The sequence below is a fragment of the Cyclopterus lumpus genome, chromosome 12 (assembly GCF_009769545.1).
Source record: "Cyclopterus lumpus isolate fCycLum1 chromosome 12, fCycLum1.pri, whole genome shotgun sequence".
Lineage (NCBI taxonomy): Eukaryota > Metazoa > Chordata > Actinopteri > Perciformes > Cyclopteridae > Cyclopterus > Cyclopterus lumpus.
This window is the reverse complement of record NC_046977.1, coordinates 13,448,561-13,469,115: the sequence shown is the minus strand read 5'-3', so window position 1 is coordinate 13,469,115 and position 20,555 is coordinate 13,448,561. Positions and strand designations below refer to the sequence as shown.

The 20,555-nt window shown below is 42.1% G+C and overlaps 2 protein-coding genes across 2 annotated transcripts; one reads left to right on the top strand and one right to left on the bottom strand.

The window, feature by feature from the left end:
* The first annotated feature begins 1,111 nt into the window (after positions 1-1,111).
* c6 (complement component 6) lies at positions 1,112-8,978 on the top strand. The gene is made up of 17 exons (XM_034547145.1): positions 1,112-1,257; positions 1,447-1,606; positions 1,949-2,093; positions 2,200-2,341; positions 2,862-3,000; positions 3,599-3,793; positions 4,240-4,483; positions 4,793-4,915; positions 5,036-5,202; positions 5,314-5,539; positions 5,693-5,861; positions 6,162-6,273; positions 6,888-7,020; positions 7,169-7,363; positions 7,847-7,934; positions 8,066-8,310; positions 8,790-8,978. The coding sequence occupies exons 1-17, from the start codon at positions 1,112-1,114 to the stop codon at positions 8,969-8,971; spliced, it is 2,811 nt and encodes a 936-aa protein (XP_034403036.1). The 3' UTR covers positions 8,972-8,978.
* Positions 8,979-9,559: 581 nt separating this feature from the next.
* c7b (complement component 7b) lies at positions 9,560-19,545 on the bottom strand. The gene is made up of 18 exons (XM_034546656.1): positions 19,457-19,545; positions 18,193-18,248; positions 17,908-17,983; positions 17,290-17,431; positions 16,824-16,968; positions 16,558-16,696; positions 16,144-16,272; positions 15,707-15,950; positions 15,227-15,340; positions 14,885-15,051; positions 13,868-14,096; positions 13,528-13,699; positions 13,115-13,202; positions 12,840-12,972; positions 12,420-12,611; positions 11,522-11,615; positions 11,234-11,409; positions 9,560-10,777 (listed from the first exon to the last, which is right to left on the bottom strand). Exons 1-18 carry the CDS (start codon positions 19,460-19,462, stop codon positions 10,605-10,607), a joined length of 2,475 nt encoding a protein of 824 aa, XP_034402547.1. The 5' UTR covers positions 19,463-19,545; the 3' UTR covers positions 9,560-10,604.
* Positions 19,546-20,555: the final 1,010 nt, after the last annotated feature.

The following is a 20,555-nucleotide window of genomic DNA, read 5'->3' as shown; positions in this document are numbered from 1 at the left end:
TACTTTTTTTTCCCCTACCCCAAAGTCTCGGGAAATTAAGCAATAACCCGAAACCAAATAATAATATTTACTTGAATTAGTGGGATGGAAGTCAAAAATGTTCCAATCATAAACGTGGTGACAACCCATATCTTTATATACACATATTTGTTGCAGTTTTACAAATTGGGCCAAATTCCCTGAGACTCTTACAACATGTTGTGATTGTGTGAAGTGCCAGATTGAGCAAATACTTGGATAACTAAAGAAAGTGTGGAAAGGAAACAGGTTTTCTCCCCCTCAGCGTCTCTGAACTGTCAAGTCTCAAACTCAGAACATCTGGTTCACGTCTCTTCAGCCGGGAAACTCCAGGACTCCTGACTTCCCGTATCAATGAGGGAGAGGTTAATAACAGAAAGTCATTTATATATTTGAGATTTTTATGGATGCAGATTGGGCAATGGGAGTCAAAAAGCAACTGGATTCCCATGAGAAATCCCAGAGGGAGGCTTTATATTGCTGCTCCAAAGTCAGAATGTGTTCAGCCTCCAGTGCAGCGTGGACTCAGTAAGAGGACCGAATCATATTCCCTTATATCTTCTGAAGAGACGTGGTAGGTCAGATGTAGTTTTTGTTAACAAAGCTCTTTGTTGCTTTGTATGTCTTTATAATTTTTTGCCTTATTGTTATGCGTTATGAGAAACACTCAATTCCCTCGATAAATGACATGTGCTAAAACTAAAACCTGCCTTTCTTTGCTTAAAAGCCATTTTGTGTGCATCCGAACCACATATTATCTTCAAGAACAAACATCTTCGAAGGGAAAGTAGCAAATCTAATTATACTTAGTAGATTTAAGTTCAGGGTTTGGGTTAATGCATGTCCTCTCAGTCCAGTCGTCATGTTCACATGTTGAGGACGGCTCATTGTGATGTTCCTCTGAGGAGAATGTGTGGGAGTCATATTTTGAATTTTGAGTTCATGTTCGGTGTTGTTAATAAATGCCGATGTTTTTATACTGTCAAGTGAAAGTGCAAGTTGAAAGAACAACTTAGCAGTGTATTGAAGATCCCAAAAAATGCATGTTGATTCTGCTCATGAGGTTATTTTCTGAGGAGGTGAACTTTCCACGATGGCTGCTTCCGGCCGGTTGGTCCTGATGCTACAGCTCCTCAGCTGGATATCAGTCGGCATGGCCTGTTTCTGTGACCGATACCCCTGGGGAACCTGGTCCGCCTGCTCCAAGACCTGCAACTACGGTACACAGCACAGACACAGGTGAGACCCCCGGACAGACACGACGAATTGAAACCGAGCCCAAAGCAATTGTGAAATACTGCAATGAAGAACTATTTTAAGCCTTTGCTCTGCCGTTTTCAGTTATTGTTGTGAAACACAAAAAATACCTAATGCAGATGATGCCGACAGCTTCTGTATCTAAAAGGGACGTTCACACTTTGTCGACAGGACATTTAATTATAAGGAGGATTATTACTGGAAGAGCAGCTGCCATCAGCTGTGTAAGAAACATGACGGGAGAGCTTGTAACCAGCAGAACTGTCCAATCAACTGCCTGCTGACGGACTTCGGGGCGTGGTCAGACTGCTCGCCGTGCGCCAAGAAACAGGCAAGGAAACACATGGATTGCAGTGCAGAACCCTGCAGAACCCTGCCATGTTCTCATAGTTGAGGCTTCATTTCATGTACAGTTCTCTGCAGGTTTTGAGTGGTGATCAAACTTAACCCATTATGGTAATGTTTATGTATTTGTCAATTAAAAATGGGGAGAAAAATAAATGATGTGTATTATAGTATATCAAACTTGTATAAAACTTTGTCCCCATATCTGTTCCAACCATTTCATTTTTTTTAATTAAAAGAAATGACCACTAAGTTGGTAATGGGTACACATTTAAAAGTGTACATGTTTTTTGATTCAAAGTCTCTTTCACAAATGTCGTGGCTACAGCTTCGGACGCGGTCTCTCCAGAGGCCGTCCCAGTTTGGCGGAGCGGCCTGCAGCGTGGAGCTGGCCGAGGAGAGGCCCTGTCACCCCTCCACAGAGTGCAAGTTAGCCCCCATCGACTGCAGAGGAGACTTTACGTGTGATAATGGTAAATAGTGTTTGAACATGAGTGATGATTTAATCTCTGATCTGTTGTCACAATGAACGGACACAGAAAGACACATTTACACATATGTATCTTCTTTCTGCTGCAGGACGCTGCATCAACTCAACGCTGACATGCAACAGGCAGAACGACTGTGTCGATAACTCTGATGAAAGAGACTGTAGCGACTTCAAAATAGTGTGTCCGGTGGAGAAGAGGCTGGTCCCCGGGGTGGACCTGGTTGGAAATGGGTAAGCTAAAGGTCAAAAGGTCACTGCTGACTTTTTCTTTTTACATTCCTTCCTGCTGTGTTCATAAATTAAGCTATAATAAATTTTCTGTCAAGTGCTCCAAAGGCCTCTTCAAAACATGTTTATTAATATTTATTGCACTATTTCATATTCACTATTTCACTATTCATATTATTTCATATTATTGTCCAACTGCTGCAAAGATAAGAAATACAATTATACTAATTATAGCCCACATTTTGTTTACATAATATGTATTTTGTGATTCAGAACAGCTGAACAATACAAAAATGATAAAAACTACATTCTGAACAATAAACATCACAACATTATTATATAAATATATATTTGTTTAAACAAACAATATCAAAACTTAAAACACAAGTATATTTCACATACCAGTAATAATCCCATATTGGCCCATAATATATGTCTTTCAATGTATTGTTGGGCTTTCAAGCCGATTCTACAAACAAAAAAAGTCAGTGAGATTTGACTTTTTATCGATTTGTGTCTGTAGCTTTGACGCTCTAGCAGAGGAGCCGAGGGGAGGGGTCCTGGACAACATGTTTATGGGAGGAAGTTGCATCGTCAAGAGGCCTCGGAACACGCTGATCTACTATCGCATCCCTCACAACTTTGAGAGCTTTGACATTAAGGTAGTTATTATTTGTAATATTTAAATGTACTGCCCTTCAGTAAAACTAGCCACATCTCAGATTTGTTCCATGATTCAAAACCACTGACATCTGTTTTTATGTTTGGAGAAGCAACCAGCCAATCGGAGAAGGATTAATTGGAGGCAGAATTAAAAAACGGGGATGTCATCTTTTTAGTCTTTTTTATTTTTATTTTCTAGCGCAATTCTCAATGGAGTAAATTACTTATTTTTTTCAATCCAAGCACTGGAAATAACTTTATGCATACAAAACCCTCAATAACGCCCACTCCCGACCAGAAATCGCCTCACATGACCACAATGTTAGACTGAATGGACGAAGTAAAACAAAATGGCATTACCATAGTGTTTGTAAAAGTCCTGGTGAAAAGAGACGTTTGTATCAGTGTGGCTGTCGTATCTTCGTGACCACCAGGAGGAGCCGTGGTCAGACATTTTCACATCCTTCACTCGGGGGCTTCAATGTCATCCTTGTTCAATCAGTGGTTTGCAGAGAATGTCTTTTCAGCTTTGGCTTTTGCTTTCGCTGTTCTGGTTGTGATGGACCTGGACTAACTGATGTGGTTGTGGCTGTAAAGGTCGGACGGCTGGAAGACTTCAACACCGAGCCCCAGCAGCTGCACACAGAGTCCATCAACATGAAGACGTCCCGTTCGTCTGTAAACAGACCGCAAAATAAGAACAGCGTTTTATTCGCCATCTTTTACTTGGGCTTGAGTTCTATGAAGCATTCCAGCTCGAGCAAGGACGCTTTCGAAGCATCAAAGAAAACGGTGAGTGACTCAAACAGCGACGCTCACGTTTGCCGCGATACACTTGTGAGGACCTTCATTCCCTAAATGCATTACCTAATCCCCTGACGAAGAAATGTGTGTCTCAGAAACAATGTCCTGACTCTAAAAGTTTGAAACATGGTCCTCACGTTCATGAGTGTGTGCACACACACACACACACACACACACACACACACACACACACACACACACACACACACAGCTACCAGCCTAAACCTAACCTAACCCGAACCTTGATTCAAGTCTTCACCCTGAAATGTAATAATTTACATATTAGGGACGTGCAATTGTCCCCATTTTGTCCCACAAACCATGTGACTGCGTAATCAGATTTATGTCCCCACAATGTAGGCAAAACAAAGACACATCTGTGCTTGTATCACCTTTCCTTTCTTCTTCTTTGTCTCCTATCTTTCCTTCCGTAGGACTCCAAATTTTTCCGGGTGCACCAGGTTCTGCCCGTATCCACGTTCAAGGTGAGAGACCCGGGGGACCTCGTCTTGTCGCAGCCCTTCCTCCAGTTCCTTCACGCTCTTCCTCTCGAGTACAACTACGCCCTGTACAGGGACATCTTCCAGCGCTTTGGAACACACTACTACAGCTCAGGGAAACTGGGAGGCATCTACGACCTGTTGTACCAGTACAGCCAAGAGAAGATCTCCAGTTCAGGTACAACAGCACAGCTGGGTGGTCAACATTCAGAATGACACCCTGAGCTGCAGCGGTAACCCAAACGTATTGATTTATGTAATGTAAATGTAAATCAGACTCATGTTATAAACATGTGGTTCTGGTCCTTAGATTACAAATAGTCGGCACGCAAGAAACCCCAAATGAGTGGACAGTTATTGAATAAACAGAACTGGAGGAAAATCTAGTGTAATATTCCAATATAAAAGACAACCCTTATTGTGCAATGTAATGTGTTGTTGTCAGCTCCTTTGTGTCATGTGGCTCGACACTCTTTCTCTCCACCAGGTGTAACGGAAGAGCGCATCAAAAGCTGCCTGGGCCGAGATACCATGTGGACCGTGATCCTCTACACAGAATACAGCAGTGTCACCCGATGCTCCGACGACAGGATGACTCAGAATTATAAAGGTTTTTTATAATGACTTACTCCCTCTTTATTCTCAACTCTGCGGTCCACAGCTTACAGGCTGTGGAAAGAACATTGCCTTTTTTTTTTATTCATGCCTGCAACGTTTTTCTGTGGCCCAGGCTCGTACATTCAGGCAGCGGAGAAGTCGTTCTCCATGGTGAAAGGAGGTCGAACCAAAGAGGCAGCGGCTCTGGCCTGGGACAGGCAGTGCGCCACTCCGGACCGATTATCCTACAAGAACTGGGCCAAGTCTGTTCTCGACAACCCTGTTGTGGTAGAATCCGAGGTGAAATTAAACACCATTAAAATGCCTATTATATCACGCAGAAACAAAATGAGAAACAAAATAACTCAAGTAAAAAGCTGACGGTGGGTTCGTGCACGCGTGTGTTTGTAGGCACTTCCCATTATAGATGTGGTTCGAGGGATTCCGTGTGCTGCCACAAAGAGGAGGCACTTGAGGAAGGCCCTGCTTCAATACCTGGATGAGTTTGATACCTGCAAGTGCTCTCCCTGCCCCAACAACGCCAGGCCGGTTCTCTCCGGCACAGAGTGCAAGTGTGTTTGCCAAACCGGCACATTTGGCTCTCACTGTGAGACACGAGCTCCCGACTTCACTTCAGGTACAGCAGGACCGCTGCACAACTTGAACGAGGGAAGAAAAAGGAGGACAACCAAGTGTCTCCCGGATAAATTGAACAACGCAGGGGATTTTATGTTATGACCTCATTTATGCGTTTGTGTCTGAGAAATTTTGTTCTGTGTGATTTCCACAGAGGCGGTGGATGGTTACTGGAGCTGCTGGGGGCCGTGGAGTCGCTGTGGAGCCTCAATGAAGAGACATCGGAGGAGGAGGTGCGATAACCCCGCCCCCCTCAGAGGAGGCCAACCCTGCGAGGGTCCTGACAGGCATGAGGATCCATGTCACATCTCCATCTTTGAAAAGTAGGACGAACTGTTTGCTTAAAATGTGTTTGATGCAGTCGTGAAAAGTTATTTTAGTCGTTTTCATGCCACACCTGGAAGACAGAACTTTAACTCAAACTCTTGAACTGCAGAGTGATCAAATTAAAACATGTATGTTCTCTGAAATGTTGCCCCTTTTTTTACAACATGACCACTATTTTTGTGCATATACAATGCAACTATGCACTGCTGCTGCTTTAGACAAGAAAACTCAAATGTACAAAATATGGAGTTTTGTGTATTTTGTCTCTAACTTTAGATTTACTGTTCTGTGTCTAGACAGGAGTCCTGTGACAACGACGACGACTTCACTGTCGGCTGGAGGGACGAGCTGCCCCCCGGTGTGCAGGGTTGTCTGAGGCCCCAGAGGCCCGCCAACAGCTACCTCAGGGTAAACACGGGGCCAGTGCGAGAGAAACATTGATACTGTAGTTTATTGCTTATCGCATACCTGACAAAGATATTGAGCAATACTCACTTCTGCAGGCTTGCCTCATTGTCACGTGGAAGTTCATTACTGACAAGAAATAAATGCATATCGGAAGATTGCACAGAGGGGGAGTTAAATTGTCAAGTGTGGCATTTAAAAATAAATAACAAATTGACTACAAAATATTTAAAATGCTAGATTAAAATATGCAATAGAAACTCAAATTTGCCAAATAATAAAAAATGTTCCTTGTTGTGTGGAAGCTTGTGTGACGAAAATGTGTCTGAGGAGGCTCCTGATGTTGGCTATTTGTTTTTGGAGTCACAATAACCACCGCTGCTTTTACTGTACTATGGCATTATCTTTTCTCCAAAAACAGCTCTGAAAGCTGTTCCTATTTGGGTGACAACGCTCCAGACTCCTTATGTCTAAGCAAACGAACAAAAAACTATGAATAATTATCCATTTTAATATACCATAGTACAGTAGAAATAACTATACACAATACTAATCTCAAAATTATATCACTTTTATCAGAAGTTTTATTATTATTTAGTAACTTCGTTCTCTGACAGAAAGCGAAGCAGTATTACACCTTTGGTGAGGACGAAGAGTTCCAGTGCTTCACTGGATTTTCCCTGGAAGGATTTCAGTACATCAACTGTCTTCCTGACGGGTCTTGGAGTCAACCGAGCGGAAGCTGCACCAGTAAGTGTGTTTTCTCACCAGACAAGTGAACGGTGGTCTCAGAACTCTGTGGATTTGCTTTAAACACCTTTCTTAGAAAGCCATTTACTGTAATGTGTCTGCACCGGATCTCTACGTCCGGTTAAAGTCTGCCCTTCTGTCCCGTTAGGGAAACTCTGCCTTCCTCCTGAGATCCCCGATGGCATGACGCTGTTCCCCAGCAAAGACCAGTACAAAGTGGGGCAATCAGTGGGTTTGAACTGTAACGAGGAGAACCTGATGCCGCAGCCATCAGGCTTCTACAAATGCAGCGAAGGTCTCACCTGGGAGCCTCCACTACCTGCTGACCTCCGCTGCACCGACGGTACAGTCGATTGCTCATTTTGAGCTCTCACAGTCCTGAGAAATTAGGACGCTAATACTTCAAAGCTTTCCATGCAGGCGGATTCACAGAGGAGCTCAACATATTGCAGAAAGATACTCGTGGTTCCTTCTCAGCTCCAGATCACTGGGATCTGATCAGAACCAGTTCGGAAGACGTGTGGTCCAACCACCTTGAAGTCTTTTATTTAAAGTTGGAAACCCCTTCTGAGAAAGCAAAAATCCCATCTTTATGAGTTCTGTCTATGGTGCCCAAGTCCCAATCAGCTCACTGCATCCCAGGTGGGGGAGCAAGACAGCTGCTGTCGGTGTTTTTCTCCGAACGACCACAAGAGGCGCCAATGAGCCTATTCCACCACAAAAAGACTTACTCCCACACACTGGATTAGACACATGGGTCTGTTTTGTATGACAAACACTCTGTATGAAGGATATGGCGTTGTTTCTGTGTACTTCCTGTGTGCAGAGGAGCCATTTGTTCCGGAGGGGCTGTGTGGTCTCGGAGAGAAACGGGAGGACTCTAAATGTGTCTGTATTCAACGGGAGAGCTGCCTGTAAGCTTTTATGAATTATTTCACTCCGTTTTTGCATAAAACAACTCTCTGTTCATAAATGTTATTGAATAGCCGAGTGTGGTACGTCATTCTATTTGACATCTGACTGACACGTGAGTGTTTGTGCGCAGCTCACAACCGGAGAATCTCTGCATCCTGAACCTGGACGTCGGGGTCACCGTGGCAATGTCCCTCTGCTCCTTCCATGGCGGGCGCTGCCACGGCGATCCGCTCTTCTTCGTCAATGAGGGCGCGTGTGACGAGGCCGATTTGGCCAAATTGGAGTGGGCACAGTTCCGAGCCAACATGTCCTCTAAGAGCTCTGTTCAGGAGCCATGTGGCCTGGACACTTGTTATGAATGGGAAACCTGCTCCGGTGAGTTCGTCTGACATGAAACTCTTTTGACAAACACTGATTTGTTTCAATGATTTAGTGCAGAGTATTACATTATTATTTTGCTGTCGCCGTGAGGGGTTATGATAACATTTCACGGTGCGAGTGTGAGGCAAACATGGTCACTGACCCCAGCCTATGCCTGTGTTAAAGGTCCAGTGTTTAGGTTTGAAAGGGATTTATTGGAAGAAATGGAAAATAATAGTCATGAAATGTTTTTATTATTGAATAATCACCAGAAATCGTTGTATTCATTAGCTTAGAATGACCCCTTCATTTTTAAACCGGGTGTTGGTTATATCTTCAACTTGCAATCGTGGTCAGCGCGGGTTCTTGAGTCATCGCTTCGAAAGTGTTAAAACTTCAAAAGGCAACTTAATGAACACAAATGAGGTGGTTTGAAGACATTGCGCGTATATATTACGCCACATTGTTCATTGTTAACTCATGTCTGTCCACAGCATTTAAGAAGTGTGAGTGCAGAGCGGCTCGGGATTGCCCCAGAGCTCAAGAGCAAATGTTCTGTGTGAAGCTGACCAGGACCCAGAGGACTCGCAGCATGGACTTCTGTTCTGCGGCAGCCCTCAAATGTTCCCGCTATCAGATGGAGATTCTGTATGAAGGCGCCTGTGAGTCCCGATGATCCTTGAGTTCAGCTAACTTTGCTATTCTTTAAAAATCTACATTTAAAAAATAAAAGTCTTGGAAAATCAAGAGCAACTCTGAATTGTGCTTGATCCGGAGGTTTCGGATGCACTTGTCAAGCATATCCAATGTGTGTCATTTGGATTATGTATTGGTGCAAAAATATCATTAATCATTCAAATATGTGTGAAAGCAACTATAACCCCTTTTGTTGGATGACCACCAAGTTGGCGTGACTTTACTGGTAGACAAACAGGATCGGTATGTCAAATTTGGTGACATTTGAACAGTGTGTGAAATACCTGTTGGTTATTGCACAATATAGACCTATAACATTCCATTGATGCAAGCCTTAATATTCCAGGAATACCTCAACTGCTTCAGATCGGACACTGAAGTAGCATGAAGATTAAACATTATTGTTCTCCAACCATGTGTTTTGTACTTGATCCAACAGGCACAGAGGAAAATACTGCTTGCTAAATGTGCTTCACACGCAATAATAAAAACATTGATATTTGATTTCTTTTGAGATTGTCATTGCTTCTCTTGCTCTCAGCTTGAGGCATATAAGACCACAACATGTACTATCTCCATCCCTTAGTCATACTAGGAATTCTTTATTGATGTGACAAAGAGATACAGAGAACCAGACTAAATTAAATGAAAAATTTATTTTATAATGACTCAAATAAACAAATGACTCCAACAGACTGCTTCAGCTCTGCTGTCACAAGGACAGGTACAGGAGAACATTCCTGCTCACTGCAATAAGACTGTACAATATATCACCACTGATCCTCCTCAAATTGAACAACATCAATAACACTTGCACCGCTTCACTTTATATACTTTATATACACGTAGATACACTGTATACAGTTTTCATTTTTATTTTTTTTCATTTTCATTTCCTATATTATTTAAATTCCTAAATGTAATATGCCCTGCTATTTTATTTTATTGAATTGCATATATTTTAAACATGCCTGCTGCTGCTACAAATAAATTCCCCCCTGGGATGATTATAGTATCTCTAATCTAATCTAATGTATTCTAAAATGTGAAAGACTAACATTTGATTAAATAGCATCAAAAACACCCAATACTTGGCGATCATTGAATGGAGGCCAAAGACAATGCAGGAAACAAAATACTATAAATAAACACTTACAAAATATGCCTCTTATCAAGTAATTTCATTGAGTCTGAGTCCTCAATGCACGGATTTCTTTTGTTTTCGTAAAATGAAGCTGTTTCAAATGCAATTTCAAAAAGCTTCAAGAAATGTGCTGTCCTTATGCTTTCTTCATACTTCATACATTGTTGCCAAACTGAATGTACTGAATGGTGCGTGGTGGTGCTTATGGTGCATTCACACATCCACCAGTGAGTTTAACTCCGTCTCTTGATGGTCCAGCCCCGACCTTCAGTGCTATTTGGCTATGCTTGAGCCCAATGAATAGCTTTTCTATCATCACTCCTCCATGACAAATATAAAAAGACAACACAAGATGGCAGAGGAACATCTTTACATCATTCAAGTGTGAGAAAAAAAGATTAGATTTTACTAACAAGAAAGAAAGAACGCAGTGTGAGACCGCTCCGTAACAATAAATGAACGGCCATCTTCATTGTGGACAAGCCTCAATACTGAAAACATTGACCTTCTCCCCGGCACACCGTCTGGCCCCCACCTCACATTCGGTCATCGCCATGGCAACGCTGCCAACGCCAGAGTTCACACACAGGGGGGCGGAGTCAAGAGGGCACTCTGAGGCGTTTTGACAAACACACTTCGATTCTAGAATAGAAAAGAAACATTAAAGCATGTAAACACGTAAAACAATCCAAATCCAAGTAGAAACCTGGAAATTAGCATTGAAAATTTAACTTTGCATTGAAAATAAAACTTGAACTGAGGAAACATTCGTATCGGAACAATTTAAGTTATAATTATAATAATGTTGGCAAAAATGTATACATTCTTTGGTATTAGGTATTAGGTAAGTATAATTTACATTGACTTGTTTTCCACCTTCATTTTGTTTTGGAGAACTTTCTTCAATACTAATTTGTCCATTTTAAGTTCAGGTTTTGCCAAATTTGATTTCTGATGCTAAAATGTAAAGTCACTGTTCTAACTCCATATGAATCTGGCAACCTTTTACATTAATGATCAAAGCAACAAGAACCCCAATTGAAACAAACTGATTGTAATTAATAGGAAGATCCTTTTAAGACGGTCCAGGAGACTCACTCTGACAGATTGTCCCCGGTTGGCAGTTCGCGCAGGACGTGGGCGTCTCCTCTGGCCAATCACAGTCACTGGCCAACTCGAAGCTCCGCCCCAAACACTGCAGAGCACCAAGCTGACAAACGCTAAGCAAACGGGCTCGGCTTGAGCCCAGTCTGGCACACAACTGCAGAGAAGGCCTAAATGAAGACAATATATGGGAAAATGCAGTGTCAATGTTGTTTCATGTTTCCACTGTGTGTGTGTGTGTGTGATGCAGATGTATTATTATATACTGAAAATAATACTCACAGGCACTGAGATGGCATTTTACACACACACTCAGTTCTTCCGACGTTCTCCCACAACTTACACTTCAGGCCAGATGGAGAAGGAGCAGAGGGTGCTGAAAAGGAAAAAAATAAATAAATATATATATATATATATGTGTATAATAAGATATTCAAAAACTTTTAAGCCACTACAATCAACATTTTACAATTGGCCACAGTAGATCACATGATCTACAGTAAGCATTGTATGTGAAAGGTGTCCCTCATAGCAATCAATCCACAAAAAATAATAACCCGACTGCAGCTCCTCTTAGCCGTAAAGTCCATAATAGCCACTTTCAGCTCATTGTTTTGGTATTCCAGCTGCAACTTTGGTTCATTCACACTGCTAATTAAATAAAGTAAGACAGACGTTTTTTAAATAAGTAAGTCAAACTTTAGGTTAAGTGTACCGGTAAGTTATTTTGATCAAATTTGCTGCAGTAATGTAATTGTTTGCCGATGGAGGCCAGAATATTGACAAAACAAACTTTTTCAAACATATGCCTATTTTCACATCCAGTAGACTCCGTGTCGTCTCATTGAAGTCGTATCTGTGTTCTCTTAATGAATGCAAGTGTGCTCTCCGTTTCGCTGTGGTTCGGCCTCAAGGTCTCTTTAGCGACTGATGGCACCAGTTTCTCAATGGGCTGTTGTTGCTGACATCATCTGTTGTTTGGTTTGTCAGAGCTTGTTTAGCTGGAAACAAGGGCTGGTGAGAGCACTGAGACTGAACTATACAGGGAATGTTCCTCAAAACCAAAACAATGAGCTGAAAGAGGAAGACAAAAAGAAGCTCACTAGAGCTGCAGAGTAAGTGAGAATTATCCAGTTAAATATTTCACAGCATCTGAGAAGGGAGCTTTTGTTGAACATACCGGCTTTACAATGAGCGCTGGCCGGGGAAGGAGACCACTGCAGACTGGGACTGCACACGATCTCTGACACCTCAGCATCCAGCACTGACCCCACAGGACAGGAGAGGGACACTCTGTCTCCAATCTGATAGGCTGCTTGCGTGGGCGTGGCTATAACTTGGCTGTTGAGTGAAGTAATCCCACATGTGGAATCTGTGAGGAGAAGAGGGGGAACTTGAGCAAGAGGAAGTGAGGGAAACATGACATTGTGATCCTGAGTGCAAAATGTTTATTCTGCATTCAAATCTAGATTTAGGCCATGACTGGGATGGCAGTCAACTCTATTTCAATCTGTTGTACTGTAAGTCGCTCCTGAGATGTCCTGCTAATGAACAAACAACCGAACGCATCCCTGGCGGAGTTGATGGGGTGAAGACGTACTTTTACAAACCAACGGGCCTGTCCTCCACTTCTGGTCTTCAGTGCATTGAGCCACAGCGTCTCCACTGAGGTAATGGTCTGGTATGCAGGAGTACTCCACCGTGTTTCCAACCAGGTAAAAGTCTTTGGGATTCTGAGAAAGAAATGAAACAGCAGTAGCTAGCTATGCTCAAAGACATTCAATTCGTCACCTCGTGGAATATTTGCAAGAAGAGCGCTACAAGGTCTCCGAGGTTTACATGAACGAAAACACAACATCAGTCAAGCAAACTAACCTGGATGAATCCGTTCCTGAGGTTTGGAGGCGCTCCACATGTCATCGGTGGAGTTACAGAGATATTGAAGCACTGAGGCTCCATCATCCTGCACACAAACAGTTTACAGTGAGACAACTACAGTGAGACAACTAAAGTACTGCTTAATGAGCATTGAGTTCGTGAGGAAATGGTCAATAATTGATCACTTTAAAATCTATATCTAGGATCAAATCCAGGAGAGCAGTAAAATAGGTCTTATTTCCTGGTTTTAATCTTGCTTTGGTTGCAAAAAGTCTCCTATCCCGAGACACAAATCTCATTCCCACAAAATGAACCATTACATTTTAGAGTGAGGAATTGTTTTGGTTAAGATTTTGGTTTGGATTCATGTCCTAATACTACATGTCACGTTTGTGTGTGCATGTCCTTACTGTAAGAAGTGGATGTCTGCATCCTCACACGGCTTCCGCTCCAGCCGCAGTCCGGAGCACTGGTGGCCACCTCTACTGGGGGCGGGGTTGTTGCAGCTTCTGATCCTTGACCTTTGACCCCCAGAGCAGGATCCCCAGGAGGACCAGCAGCTCCAGCTGCCATGGATCAGCCCTGAGAGAAAGAGAGAGAGAAAAAGAGAAAGATTCACTTTGTTATTCTGTGACTGACGAGACGACATGAAATAACACTTTTTTTGGACATCTTTGACATTTAATTGTTGAACAGAGCATCTGTTTTCTTTTGGGGGGGGTTTCAACCCAAACAAAAGTGTCCATTTACCAGGTTGTTCTCCGATCACGGCTCCTATTTCGCAGGCTGGTCCAGAGGTTCCTGGACGGCAGATGCAGCTGCACTCTGAGCCCGTTAGAAGAGGCTGGCCGTTGCTATGGCAGGGCCGGCAGTGACAGGGATGCTCCGTCGCCAGGTACTCCTCCGTGGCTCTCTTCAGGTGGAGCTTCTTCAAACCCGCACACTGCACCTCCTTCACCAGCTCATGCAGAGGACGCAGCTGGGAAACAAGTTGACACTTTATTTATGCGGACGTAAAGAAACGGAAGAAATACACCGAATATAAGTACATTAATATATTAGTTAACATTTTCACATCATCAGCAATATTGGGAAAATTGATAAAAAACAGAAACAAAATATTTATAAAATAATCCTGTATCTTTCAACACTCACAGGACGTGCAAACATTAGAATATTTGGCTAACTACCGACAGTAGCCTAGCGTTATCTCTATTATCTAACATATATTATATAACAATATGTTAAAAGCCATTTGTACAAATAAAATAATAATGCAAACAATAAAACACCAATCTAACCTTATTTTCAACCTAACAGGGGTTATGCTTGAATAAAACCTTTACATGTTTTTATCATACTACTGTATTCTATAATGGCTGAATATCACCACCGTTCAATACAACAGCATTGCAGCTCCTTTGTGTCCATGGTGAAGATGTGTTTGGCCTGGTAAATCACTCTTACTTTTAGCATAGCATATCATATATGTAGCCATATCGCTGCCTTTGCCAAGGTTGGGATTTCTAAACACCGTTGGTGGTAACTCACCGAGGTAATGCTATTTAGCGAGCGAGCTAGTGAGTACAATGTGTCAGCAACAGTGACCAAAGGGGTGCGGGGCTCAGCAAAGGGTCAGTTGAACTGGACGATGGAGGTAATCGCAACAAAATATTGAAATGGGAAAAAAAACTCAATATGTATCAAAATTAAAGCTTTTATATCAACTAACCAAACACTATAAGCAGCACTAGCTGACTGTCATACCTTCTGGTCTATGACTTCAGGGAAGTCTTTGACAGAGGAGGCCCAGTTGTCGTAGATCTCTCCGTTAGCTTCTGGGTTTTCCAGATCCAGAAGACTCAGAGCGCCTGTAAAGGTCGGATCCCCTCCAAACACGTTGACCTTTATGGACGTCTTGTTCACGTTGTTTCCTGCAGGCAAGTGGCAACAGAGCTCAGGCTACTCTGTGTGATGCCCACGTTAAATTAATATAATTTATTGAATAAGTTATTGAACTTGACAACATTGAATCTTAAAACGGACTCATTTGACCCTAAAGAGCCCACTGTGTGGTGTAATGCTCTAAATAAGAACGCTTTCACTCACCGTGGTTGTTTGATAGAGCTTTTGTCAGTTTTTCACAGACGGTCTTGACTTTCTTCCGGAAAAAACGACGTTTCACCTTTCGCCAACACCTCTGGTAATCTATATTTGTTGTTTCTTTACACACACAAGGCAAGAGATTTAAAACTGTTCAGAATTCTGAAGTTATCAGATGACAGGCACCACATTTCAGTTCATCGAGAATATGAACGTAATATTTATGGAGATATTTTTAAGATTTTATTGGTATTGAACTCATCTAAATTGAAAGATTGTAATGTAAGTCAAAGTCCCTATCTTTTAAATTGACAAACATCAACGTCAACTGGAAGAAGCGGGACTTTGCTTCTTTTTAGCAAAAGCTAGGAATTAACTCACAACATTCCCAAAATAACCCACATTGTATCGCCTTCCGATTTAGTTTGCAGAAGCACGACTTCAGTGTCCGTCGAGCAACATCATTATTATTATCAAAGTTCTTACCGGTCGATTCGAGAGCCTGGCGGTTCAACTCCAACAAGGCTTGATATTTGCCTCCAAGTGAGCCCTCGGAGAGGTAGTGTGTGCCGTACGTGTCAAACAGCCGGCGGTAGGCAGAGTAGTCGTACGTGTTGGGCAGCAAGGACAAGGCCTTCCAAAAGCCTTCAGCCAGCGTCAAATACTGAGGGGCAGAGTTTTGGAACTGGGCCAGCTTCACTATATTCTTCATGATTATAAATCTGTAAGCCTGGATGACATATGTAAAAAAAAAAAAAAAGTGATGTCATTCTCTGAAATTAGGTGATTAGCTGGCCAACAATTTAACCCAACTAGTGACAGAGCCCAAGGACAGCAACATCAATATGAGTCACTTTGTCCAACACTTACAATATGAAATCTGAGATAAGTGATTAGTGAATCGGGGTCTCGTCATCTATCACCTTATTGTCACGGAGCTCTTTGTGGAACGTGCGGCGGTCGTGTCCCACCAAGGCATTGGACTGGATGTGCTGCTCGTAGGACCAGAAGCTGTCGTAGGACTCATCGCTCTCCTCATTGTCTACTTCCACCTGCGGCGCCAACAAAGGCAACGCGTGGTTTCATTGGAGCAGCTGCTCATCATCCTCGGTGTATTTACTCTGTTTTTAGAACATGCTGGCTGCATGGCTCTAGGTTTGCTGTATATTGATGCTGTGAGGTCTATGATGGTTTCATTGAGTGGCCAAAAGATAAGGTTACCAAAAACAGATGTACCTCAGTAATAATAGTATTTATCTAAAACATATCACCTGTGCAGTTGAGAAGTCCGGCCTTAGCCCCTCCTCCGTGAACATGAACACCACACATTGACTCACCTCAAAGCTGTACCTGAGGATGTTCTGTGGCAGTCTGTAAGAGACTTTATGGTCACCACTGAACACCTTCCTGCACTGCCCTCCGAAGCTGAGAGTGTTGATCACGCCTGCCCTCAGTTTGCCTGTCAACACGTTGTACCTGGAAAGCAACAACGGGACACATCGGTTGATGGACTGTTATCTCATAGCTGGTGTGCTTTTTCAGACCAAGCATCACTTGCCAAGCTGTTATTTACAGTAAAAACTGGCTTGGATTAGCTACTCACCCTCTGCCTGTGAAGTCAGAGCTGGGGGGTGTTTTGTCAAGGTCACATGAGTACTGGCTACCATCTTGATCACAGCTTCTCTCATCCAGGCTGTCCTCACAGTCGTGGTCTCCGTTACACACCAGAGACTGGCTGATACACTGACCTGCATCAGGGTTTCATTTAAGACTTTTCCTTCCACATTACAAGATACATAATGTAGGGAGGGTGGGGGCAGGGGAATCCCTTTTATTTAATAAGTAAAGTATTTTTTATTATATGAAGTGTCAAAAAGAATTGAGAAAACAGAGACAAAGATTAACTTAACTTCAATCCACAAAGACTCCACCCCAAACTCTACAAACTCTACAATGGTAAACTAATTGGTATCATGGCACTCGTGTTGTTAAATGTTAAATTCAAAGCAATGGTATGAAAAAAATAGCTTAGTTCAATTTGATTAAATACAATATATGTTGCAACATACCAGAGGTACAACGGAATCTGTCTCCACAGCTTGTTGCCAGGGGACATCCTCTGTGTGGGACGCATGGATGTGTTCGAGTGGCTTCCCCTGAACACGGCACACCCCCAAACTGGGCGTACACCTCCACATGGCGAGTCTGCACCTGGAAAAGGAAGCGGCCGTGAAGGTGAAATGAACTAAAGACGTGAACAAATGAAATGATTGGCAGAGTCTGAATTCATTCTTTGTCATCATTGATCACTGTGTCGGTCTTAAACATGTCCAATGATAAGCTGAGAAACTGTGTATCGGCCCCGTTACACCAGCACTCAAAACCACAGTCAACGCATATGCTTTTTTTGTGCAAATATAAAATCTGAGCAAACCTTTTGTGTCAAGTGCAATATAGGTTTGCAAAAGGACAAAAGCCTGTTCACACACAACTCTAGTCTCTTCAAGGTTAGCCATTTACTCTCCAGTATGTTAGGGTTAAAACTTGGTATTACAGGTAATTTTAGAATAATGCAGGTTAGGTTAAGGGCTGGGTTTAGGTATTGCACAATTAGGGTTACCTTTTGACCACACCATCAGGTAATGAATTCAAGTCGATACAATGAGTGTGTGTGCGCTGTGAAGTACCTTTGTACTGGAGCAGCCATCACACTCGGACCATTCTCCATAAGGTCCCCATCTGCAGTTCACAGGCCGCTGACAGCTGAGAGGAATGGACATTAATATTATTTAAAAAAAACAATGATTCATATGATAGTCTTCTCTTGACAATTAACTGAACTGTATCAATATTTTTTTTTAAAAGTTGTTAGGTCGTAGGGTTATAGATTATGTGGAGAAGAGAGACATTTCTTCACATCGTCAGAACATTATTATCCAAGTGATGAAGATGCAGAGACAGCTTAAACCTACCATACTGAAGACAGAAAGATGACCAACAATGCCAAAGAAGACAAAGGCAAATCCAACTGTAGACAAAAGCAAGAACACTGTTAACTCAACCTGAATCATACTTTTAGAAATACTCTTGTCAAAAGGCTTTTGGCAGCAGCCATCATACAGTTCTATTACACTTCCCATGTTGTCAGTATTCCTTATGAATAGAGGTCCTAGTACATTCAAGAAGATGTGAGTTGTGTTTAGTCATCATGAGTCCTGATACTTTTGAACATGTTATCTGTGATTCATTACGAAACAAGAACGCTCTGTGAACTCTTCAGTTGTGGAATGAGGGGAAACCCATTTTCCCTCTGTTTACTTTAGCCTTTGCTCTGTAATCTCAGAAGTTACAAAAGTAATCAACAACAGTTCCTTTTATTAGAATGTGTGTGTATCAGTTTCCTGCTTACATTTTTTAATGATAACTTCCAGAGCTTAATGGTCGACTTAATGTCCAGACGATCTTTGACCTTCACATGAACAGGCTTCTTCAAACCTGCTTCTACCACCTCTCCAGCATCCCATCATCCCAATCATTTAAATCAATGCTATTAACCAGAGATCTAGAATAACTAATCCATACCCTTATATTTTTTTATGCCCAGACTATTGCAATTCTCTTTTCTCCTGTCTCAGTGAAACTTGCAACTCGTTCAAAACGCTGCGGCCATGTTGTTAACTAAATCCAACCGTAGGTCCCATATCACATCTTCGCTTGCATTTATAGCTCTATGTGAATATTTCTTATCTTTCTGCACTCGTCTCCTGTGAAGCACTTTGTAACTTTGTTTTTACAGTTGCCATATAAACAAAAGCTTACTCACTCCCATACTTTCTGTACTTAACTCATAGTTATTTAGAGCATTTGAAGAATATTTGCATATACTTCCCAGTATGCATTGCAAATCTGAAATCTGTCCTTTTTCTGATATGTTGAAAGTTACATGATGTGATATGATTCTCAGAGGAGTGAAAAGGTCGTCTCTCTGAGTGAAACTAAAACTATGATGATGAAGAAAGGTAGACGCTTCCACTCACCCGAACTTTGGGTGAGATTCTGAATTGGGATGATATAGAATAATATATTACTTTAACTTGTAGTTAGTTACCAGAAGTAAAAATTCTACTTTAGATTAACTCTAAGCCTTAATTCAATACTTTGTTGCCTGGAAATTTTGATTTTTTTTTTGTTAGTTCAAATCTGAATGGTAACTGTGTAGGGTGGAGTTCACAGTACCTTCATGATGTGCTCTTCAGACTGGCCCTCGCATCTGGTCCAGCACTGGTAGACTGAGGGTCATATAACCAGCAGGGGGAGGAGACTACAGATCCCAGAGTGCAGGAATCACCCTTGTAAAGACATCCTCATCCACCGAATCGGAACAACCAGATTTGGACTTCCTCTGTTCACTTAATGAGTCATGGACAGAGACCCTGTGTTCTTTTCCACCGCAAAAACCTTGAATTCATTTCCAATAACAAGTTGTGCTTGATTGGAGTGTGACAGCACCAGTTGCATCACAATTGTTTATTTTGGATAAGAACACCAGAAGCTGCATGATTCGGGCAAAGATCAAAGAAATCCCCATTTGGCCAATATTGGAATGCATCTGACTCTGTTGCTCTGTAAACACAACATGCATGTGGTAATAATATCCACATCTTCCTTTGTAATTACAACTTCCTAATTATTACTTCATGTGACTATTCATCTAAATGCCCTCTATTCAGAGCATTAACATTGCAGCAAACAACTCTTACCGTGTGTTGTAATCCGATCTTCTCTGTGCTTTGTTAACACAGCCCGGCCGGCCGTGCGTGCCTTTTAGTGCATGTTAGTGCACGTGAGCGTGACCCACTGGTTAGCTCACAGCCACCGCTCTGCACTGCTCTCTCAGCTGATAATGCTGTCCTGGCCAATGGTGGAGCACGTGGTCGCCACGCTGACTGCTGGACTGGGAAACAAACCCGGGCGTTAGGTGACAGTGCTAGCCACACCACCACCTGCATGCAGCCCCTATTGTCATGTCTTTTTTTGTATTGTTTTATTTGTGTTAATACAACTCAGTTCCATAGATATGTTTCCTTTAATGTCTTTAAGTCTAGTCAAATATTTTGTTTTCCCCTGGGGAACAATTAAAAACATGATGTGTCGTTATTTACTGTGCAACTTAATCCTTTAAAAATCTTTTTATCACAAGAAAACTCAATGTGCATTACATTCAAACACATACAGCAACAAGTGACATGTCCTGAGGAATATAATGAATAAAATACAAGAAAAAATACAACAGCTACAAAAATAAACAAAAAGACAGTGATAAACGTGTTTACCA

Bases quoted from the DNA above. Each gene is read 5' to 3' on its own strand.
- c6 (XM_034547145.1), top strand. From the start codon at position 1,112: ATGGCTGCTTCCGGCCGGTTGGTCCTGATGCTACAGCTCCTCAGCTGG. The intron at 5,540-5,692 runs GTACAGCAGGAC...TGATTTCCACAG, and splicing joins AGCTCCCGACTTCACTTCAG to AGGCGGTGGATGGTTACTGG. The intron at 5,862-6,161 runs GTAGGACGAACT...TTCTGTGTCTAG, and splicing joins CACATCTCCATCTTTGAAAA to ACAGGAGTCCTGTGACAACG.
- c7b (XM_034546656.1), bottom strand. The intron at 16,969-17,289 runs GTATGTTGCAAC...ACCCTGATGCAG, and splicing joins CAGATTCCGTTGTACCTCTG to GTCAGTGTATCAGCCAGTCT. The intron at 13,700-13,867 runs GTAAATGGACAC...TCTTTCTCTCAG, and splicing joins CGTGATCGGAGAACAACCTG to GGCTGATCCATGGCAGCTGG.